This window comes from Nerophis lumbriciformis, linkage group LG38, assembly GCF_033978685.3.
Source record: "Nerophis lumbriciformis linkage group LG38, RoL_Nlum_v2.1, whole genome shotgun sequence".
Classification (NCBI taxonomy): domain Eukaryota; kingdom Metazoa; phylum Chordata; class Actinopteri; order Syngnathiformes; family Syngnathidae; genus Nerophis; species Nerophis lumbriciformis.
The window spans coordinates 23,236,612-23,244,674 of record NC_084585.2 but is presented as its reverse complement, the minus strand read 5'-3'; the positions used below and the strand labels follow the sequence as shown (position 1 = coordinate 23,244,674).

Sequence of the window (8,063 nt, the reverse complement as noted above, 5' to 3'; positions counted from 1 at the left end):
TCGGCACACTTTCGTTTTTCCCCTGACTTTATTACATTTATGAACCACTTCTTACGAGACTCTATGAAAGCGCTTTCTTATCTCTCTATTTGAACGATTGGAACACCCAAGAACAGAACAACAATACGGCATTTTCTGACCAAACTCTACACTCACTCTCGTTTGTTTTAATGCACGTTACACAAAGTTATCCTTTATCTCGTTAGCATGACGATCACAGCAGCATAGCACTCGTTATGTCAATCAAGTAGAAAACTTAGCTATGCACAAATTAGTCAAATGTTGTCTTTTATAGATTAATGTTTAATTTGTGGACCCCTCAGATGTAAAGACATGATGTGCCTCCAATATGTTCTTCTCTAAATACTGTAAGTGTCAAATGAAGTAAGGTAGCAGTATAACCTCTTGATGATGATACAATAGTTTAAATCTTTAAAAAAATATTTTTCTGAAAGAGTGTAAAAATCCACTCCATCCCATTTTAAGTATTTTTTTATGATTTCTTTTAATATTTGCCTCTAAACCTTTCAAAATTAAGCCTAAATCTGCACGTATTCAGGTAAATAAACAGTAACCTAAGAAGTGCCCGGATGTGCCTCCAGGTTACATGATTGCAACCCACCTATACCATTTTTTGACCTAGCAGTAATTAGAGGCCATATAGTAGATTTAGTGGTTGATTAGACAATTTATTAATATCTATTTTCTGCAGACACAATTCACAAAAAAACAACATGCATAAGTATTATTATTTTTACATACAAAACATGTAATTTGCATGAAATAAGTTATTTATTTTAATTAAGGTCAGGATACAAAATAAACACACCAACCTTTGAGAGGGACAAACATTTATTGGTTCTGTCATTAAGTGCAAATAAAGCCCACAGCATGTTGGTCATTCTACTGAGACAAGGTGGTGCCCTTTGTCAACATTTCAAGCAGACAAGTCAAAATGATATCATGATTACATTCATTTTATCCATCCATCCATCCATTTTCTACCGCTTATTCCCTTTGGGGTCGCGGGGGGCGCTGGATCCTATCTCAGCTACAATCGGGCGGAAGGCGGTGTACAACCTGTTAATACTATAAATATATATATATATATATATATATATACATATATATATATATATATATATATATATATAGTATATAGTATATATAGCAACCCATAGCAAGTTTCTCGCTTTGTATTTGTTAGTAGCTGTTAAAGAAGTGACAGTGCTTTGATATTACTAGTATAAATCGCACTTCCTACTTTGTCGTCCTGTAAACACATCATTACATAGAAACATTGTACGTGACAAATGTTTTGGATGCCTCAAGATACCAAAGTTATATTTCTTTGTACAATACAATGGGAATCGTCTTCAATCAACGGCCACAACATTAGATTTACCCGCATAATCAACTAATGAGATTATATGACAAATTAATTAAGTGTATGTCTGTGCATAATAACAACATACGCTCAGTGCATCCTCATCATATATTTAAGGAATGGAGAATATGTGACAAAAAGGCAAAGTCAGGCATGTACAGTAGGCACATCTTTTCCTGGCATTACATATTCAGCTCAAGCAGATAGCGGAGGCAGCACTGACTCTCTTTGTAGATGAGATATTCACTGTTGCAGAAGTAGCTCTCAGAGTACTCAGGCTGTGGTATAGGCTTACCCTGTGGGACAGAAACCTTCTTGCCCTCCAGAGTGATAAATACATCTTTAGAGGAATCTGAAAAATACACAAGAGTTCTTTGATATCTTTTAGTCAAGACAAAAGTAATATTACACGAAAAACAACACATATCTCGATCACAAGGGTGGTGTCGACCCAATTGTATAATTAAGCAGGTTTCACAAAAATATGGCAATTAAAATGAGAAATTTACAGCCATTTTATGCAGAGTACCTCCATTTTTAGTGGCTAAAAAGTATTTGGACAACTGGCAACCACTTAATTTGCCAGTCCATTATTTCATTCAAGATATATTATAGATACATTGAATAAAAACAAATGAATAGGAGCTCATCATCCAAAGCATACTGCATCATGAGTCTAACATGGTGGAGGCAGTGTTCTGGCATGTGTACAGTTTATACAGTAGCTAATGAAACATCAAAGGGAGTGAAATTAAATATGGTAAAATGCTCACAAAGTGGAAAAATTACAATTAACAATGGTTGCATTGCATGCCTGGTCCAAACCGCTTAAGCCAGGATACGACCATCATGAAGGATACAGATGGTATCTTTGAACATTAAAAATAATATTCTACTATTGAGGGGGGAGATAATTACGTGAAGTGAAGTTAATTGTATTTATGTAGCGTTTTTCTCAAGTGACTCAAAGTGCATTAAATAGTGAAACCCATTATCTAAGTTACATTAAAACCAGTGTGGGTGACACTGGGAGCAGGTGGGTGAAGTGTCTTGCCCAAGGACACAATGGCAGTGACTAGGATGGCGGAAGCGGGGATCAAAACTGGAACCCTCATGTTGCTGGCACGGCCACTCTACCAACCGAGCCACGTCGTCCCACTAAGCAGCATTGTGGTCATCCTCTATAACAGTGTTTTTCAACCTTTTTTGAGCCAAGGCACATTTTTTGAGTTGAAAAAATCCGGAGGCACACCACCAGCAGAAATCATTAAAAAACTAAACTCAGTTGACAGTAAAAAGTCGTTGTCGCAATTGTTGGATATGACTTTAAACCATAACCAACAAGCATTACTAAAGCTCTTGTCTCAAAGTAGGTGTATGTAGCTGTTTTCCTGTGTGTAGTGCATTAGTTCTTGTCGTGTGATCCTATTTTGGTAGCGTTTTCTCTTTTTTTGGTATTTTCCTGTAGCAGTTGCATGTCTTCCTTTGAGCGATATTTCCCACATCTACTTTGTTTTAGCCATTAAGAATATTTCAGTTGTTTTATCCTTCTTTGTGGGGACATTGTTGATTGTCACGTCATGTTCAGATGTACATTGTGGACGCCGTCTTTGCTCTACAGTAAGTATTTGCTGTTGTCCAGCATTGTGTTTTTGTTTACTTTGTAGCCAGTTCAGTTTTAGTTTTGTTCTGCATAGCCTTCCCTAAGCTTCAATGCCTTTTCTTAAGGGAACTCACCTTTTGATTATTTTTGGTTTAAGCATTAGACACCTTTTTACCTGCACGCTGCCTCCCGCTGTTTCCGACATCTACAAAGCAATTAGCTACCGGCTGCCACCTACTGCTATGGAAGAGTATTACACGGTTACTCTGCCGACAGCACCGACACTCAACAACAACAACACATAATTTGCAGACTATAATTACTGGTTTGCAAAAAATATTTTTAACCCAAATAGGTGAAATTAGATAATCTCCCACGGCACACCAGACTGTATCTCATGACACTAGTCGCGGCACAGTGGTTGAAAAACACTGCTCTATAAAGCCCATCTCGCCCTTCTGTGACAACTTTACCTGTTCCTGGAGGACAAAGGCTATGCCCTGGTGGGCTACTTTATGTGTGTTCCAGGCACTGTCTTTTGTTAAATTTGTGAATGAACACAAGCCCTTTTGTAAATAGTTCATGTTTTAATGTGTACACCTGCGGATTATAGACTTGTCCGGCAAATATATGTACTGCAGGAGGCTGAATATGACCGAGTCGTCGGCAAACTTAATGATAGACCTTGACTGAAGTGTGCTCTGACAGTCATTTGTGTACAGTACACACAGCCGGGGGGACAGGACCTGACTCCAAACTTGCTTATTTCATCCTTGATAGGTAAGTAAGGCATTTACGTTTTCTTATTACTTGTAATAAATATAAATGGACATTTCATATGTAAACTATATTGTCCAATACAGTCTATGATCTTGTCTAACAAAACTAGTATGTTCGTGCAACGAATGCTTAGCATGCTAGCCCGGTCAATGACAAATCGACATAGGGGGAAATACATGCCTGTTAGCCTGTATGTCGATTTGAAATCCAACGGACAGGGCAAAATATATTTTCGACAAATAAAACCTATATGGAAATGGATAGTGTCAGTGCCTATTTTGTTCTCAATATGCTGATACGCTCAGGAAATGGGTTCCAACATTAGCACGGCTGTCATCATGGCAATGTGAAATGTATGGAGACAGCCAAATCACATATTCCTCATTCGTGTTTCCATATTGTGGACGCTATGTACCAAGTTATATGACAATCTGAAACGTTTGAAACAGTAGCCTATAGGGTATACCTTGGTAAAATGTATCTTCTTTAATTTTGGGCGTACATTAGGCTGCTAAGCATGGTCTACTTATTTTCACCAGTATAACCATTGCAAGCGTTGGTTGTAGTTTGTTTTAGTCTTTGTTTTCTGATAGTACTGACAATTTGTTGAATAGTACTGCTATTTGTTGTGATATTGTACGCAGGCATGGCATACTTCTTCCTGAAAAAAGCCAAATTTCTGTGTAAAATGTGTTGGTTAGAGATTTGTTATTGACAGCACGCTTGTCTATTCAGCTATTATGGTCCCAGTACCTCAACCCCTAGTAAGAGGCAGTGGAAGTTTGAAGTTCCTCGGAGTGGCCCAGTTGATCGAGCTGGATTGGCTGCATATCTGGCAACCTCGGTCAGGGAGAGGGGGAGGGGACTACAGAATTTTGACCAAGATTGCAGTAAAATTTCTGGCCAGATTATTACATATGGCTCCTTTAAGAGTGTTTTGAGTAGAGCTGTCTCTCAGCTAATTGTTATGCTTAAAGTTGCAAGCATCCCCGTCATGAGTTTGCATCACAAATGTCAGTGAACCATACTCGCTAGTATAAGCTTACAGCTCGACATCGCCATATCTGTGTATTCAAACTATGGTAAGGAAGAAAGGGAGAGGTAGAAGATATTCATTGAATTAAAAAAAATAAATCATCCGAAACATGACCGAGCATGTATTCATGATGAAATAAACAAGTTGCTGATGGTGTGTTTGACGAAGAAGCAGCTGGAAGGGGATACTGTAAAAGTCTCCTCGTCAAGGTAAATGCTATACATTATTTAAAGTTAAAGTTAAAGTACCACTGATAATCACATACACACTAGGTGTGGTGAAATTACTCTCTGCATTTGACATTATTATTACATATACTGTGAATACTGTTGTTTTTTTTGTCCTGTTCAGCTACTCAGGCAAATCATATTGTTGATGTAGATGCCCATATCTGCTGTACAGATTTACTTTACAAAAGAGAAGTGGGGGATACTTCTCTTGTTGCCTTATTTGTAGTTGACTTTATTAAATGGATTTATTTAATGTTTGGCGCAGCCGGACCAGAGCAGGAGGGATTAGAAATAAACCAACAAGGAAGACAAAGGGGGAAATTGCGGGGACAAGAGGGGGATAGGACGGAAAGACAACAACAAAAACAACTACTGTAGTTGTTAATATTACATTATATAATGTTTTTATACAGTATTTATTCCAGTACTTCTTATATAAAAGTTTGTTTTTCTTTTTAGAATACATAACATGTTATATGTTAAAATTTTGCTGTTTAGGAGGTTGAGGTACTCGTGCATTAGAAAATTGGTAACATCGTACGTAGGGTGGGGATAAATAAGCTCATTTCTTCCTACTTCTTTTGGGACATGCTGATCGTGCAAATGTAAACATGTGATGTGCACTCATATGACTTGTTAAGCATGATCATTAAAACACTACCCCTGTCCAAATACTTCAGGACTTGTATGTCTGTAGGTGCAAAAAGGTTCTCCCACAACACTGAGATGTATTTCCCCACTCCCACAACATTGAGATGTATTTTCCCCACTGAATTACCTGGTTCCACTTGTCCCCGTGCAACTACGCTATCATATCCAGCTGGAGCCCTACGCAAGGATGAGTTGTCTTTGGTGATGGCATGTTCTCTCCCAAGGGCCACTTCACTCAGAAACATAACGCCAGTGTTCTTCGAGGTGTGCACTTAAAAATAAAAGGACAAAGAAAAACATAATTTGGCATTATTGCTGGGCTTGCAGGCCATATATTTATGGCTAAGCATTAGTCCAGGCTTACCATAACCTGCTGACTTGCTGTTTTCTGATGCAAAGTAAATACCCCGACCAACACGACCGCCCGAATGGGGCATTATCCTCAGGCCGCTCTTAAGGATAGCGGCCACAACTGCTATGTTTGTGCCATGCCACAGCAGACGGCGGTTTTCCAGAGAGTCATTCTCTTTAAAACGTTGCCCCTGCATTGTGCAATGAGTAAATGCTTTTATATGCTCCAACATGACCTCCATCTTTTATTACCTGACAAAGCTCCTACCTCGGTCTCTCTGTCAACTTCCCAAACGTTGATGATTTTGGGCTTCTTATATCCGGCTGTTTCTGACAGGTACTTTTCTATTATCTTTAAATACATCGGACATATTATGTTAATGATTTGTAATGATTGCACTACACTAATGTACCAATACCTTGTATGGGGCCGTGGTTTTGTCCATCAGAGAGAGCTTGCACTTGAGAGAACTATAGTCCTGGTCAAAGGGGTGAGGAACCGTCTCTACCATCGCTTCCTGGGCCTTCTCTGTCTCTGACTTCAAAGTCTGGGCCAGCTCAATATCAGCCAGCACCTACACGAGCATTGCAAAAAATGAGCACTACAACACTGAAAGAATAGCCAATTAAGATTTAAAAATCCTTCAAATTCTTACCATAAGCATTTCTTTCTTGTTTTCCACAATTTCTTTGCTATCAATGGTCGGCGGTCTGGTACGCCCAAAGTTATGTGGGATTGTGGTAAAGAACTTCGAGGAAAGCTCTTCAAGGCGGGAACTTTTGCTTCTTTTTTGGTTCATGGCTGCTTCAATCTCCTCCAGTACCTCAAAGCCTTTAGCAATCTGCATCTTACTGAGTTTACCCAAAGGCATCTTCTTGATGTCTGCACAACATTGACACCGCAAGTGTTTTGTGACAGGGATCTTTACGAGTTTGCCACACAACAGTCATTTCATACAATCTCCAGCACCACTGACAGAAATGGCACATCAACAAAAAAAATATGTGGTTTAACATGGGCTATGGCTATTGATTATTTTAGTAATCGAGTAATATTGATTAGTTTGTTTGTTTAATCGAATAAAACAAACTTAAATATGTATTATAGGGAAAATAGCTAAAATAAAAATTACAATTCTGCTTCCCATAACCTTCTTTCATTTTGTAATAAATACACATCAACATTGAAATAGCCTTCTTAGCATATGTGCATTATTAAAATGAAAATGAAAACAAAAATTCTGCTTTTCGTCGCCACACAAATGATTTATTGACGCGAATTGAAATCGAGGTTTTATTTATTCTAATTGAATAATCGATTATTCTCTGCCGCTTGAATTTAACCTTACAGCTAATGTCAGCTAAAATATAAACATGACAGGTTTTAAGTAAACTGTAGACAAATCAAACCACATCCCCTTAGCTGGGCAATTATTTTAGCCCGGGGCCACATTTATAGAAAAAAAATTGCGTCTGGCGGCCGGTCTGTGCATATGTACATACTGTATGTTGTATGATACAAAAACTCTCAATAATGTCTGATTTAATGCTAAAACATTAAACGTTGTGACAGACCATTTAAAAAAACGGAAATTATTTTTAATTTTTCACTGAAAATGACACACAGAATGTAGATGAAAATAAAAAATGTGGGATTTGAAGTATTTACTAAGAAGAATAAAACATGGAATTATAAGAACTAGGGGTGTAATGGTATCGACATTTCACGGTACGATATTACGGTATCAAGCCCAGGGTATATATATATACTTCCCCAAAAAAGACTTATAAATGTTATACAGTGTAAAATGAAATGGCAGAAATGTTTACGATAAACACACTGACTGTAATTGAACTCAAACATAGAGCCCACATGTTCGAATCATATATATATATATATATATATATATATATATATATAAGGGGTGTAAAAAATAATTTATCTTTGGAGATATGAATACATCGTTTGGTAAGCCTCTGGATCGATCTATATATAGTATGAATCGGTCGATGTCTGATTGGAAA

At 37.7% G+C, this 8,063-nt stretch overlaps 1 protein-coding gene across 4 annotated transcripts in view; it reads right to left on the bottom strand.

Moving 5' to 3' along the window:
* Nucleotides 1-844: 844 nt before the first annotated feature.
* parp3 (poly (ADP-ribose) polymerase family, member 3) overlaps nucleotides 845-8,063 on the bottom strand; it is a 19,026-nt gene continuing 11,807 nt past the window's right edge. For all 4 annotated transcript variants that reach the window (XM_061932276.2, XM_061932279.2, XM_061932278.2 and 1 more), the window contains exons 6-11: nucleotides 6,695-6,921; nucleotides 6,458-6,613; nucleotides 6,307-6,390; nucleotides 6,052-6,229; nucleotides 5,815-5,958; nucleotides 845-1,739 (exon numbers count right to left, since the gene is read on the bottom strand). In XM_061932276.2, coding sequence (XP_061788260.2) covers nucleotides 1,570-1,739; nucleotides 5,815-5,958; nucleotides 6,052-6,229; nucleotides 6,307-6,390; nucleotides 6,458-6,613; nucleotides 6,695-6,921 — 959 coding nt within the window. In that variant the 3' untranslated portion in view covers nucleotides 845-1,569. The remainder of the gene's footprint in view (nucleotides 1,740-5,814; nucleotides 5,959-6,051; nucleotides 6,230-6,306; nucleotides 6,391-6,457; nucleotides 6,614-6,694; nucleotides 6,922-8,063) is intronic.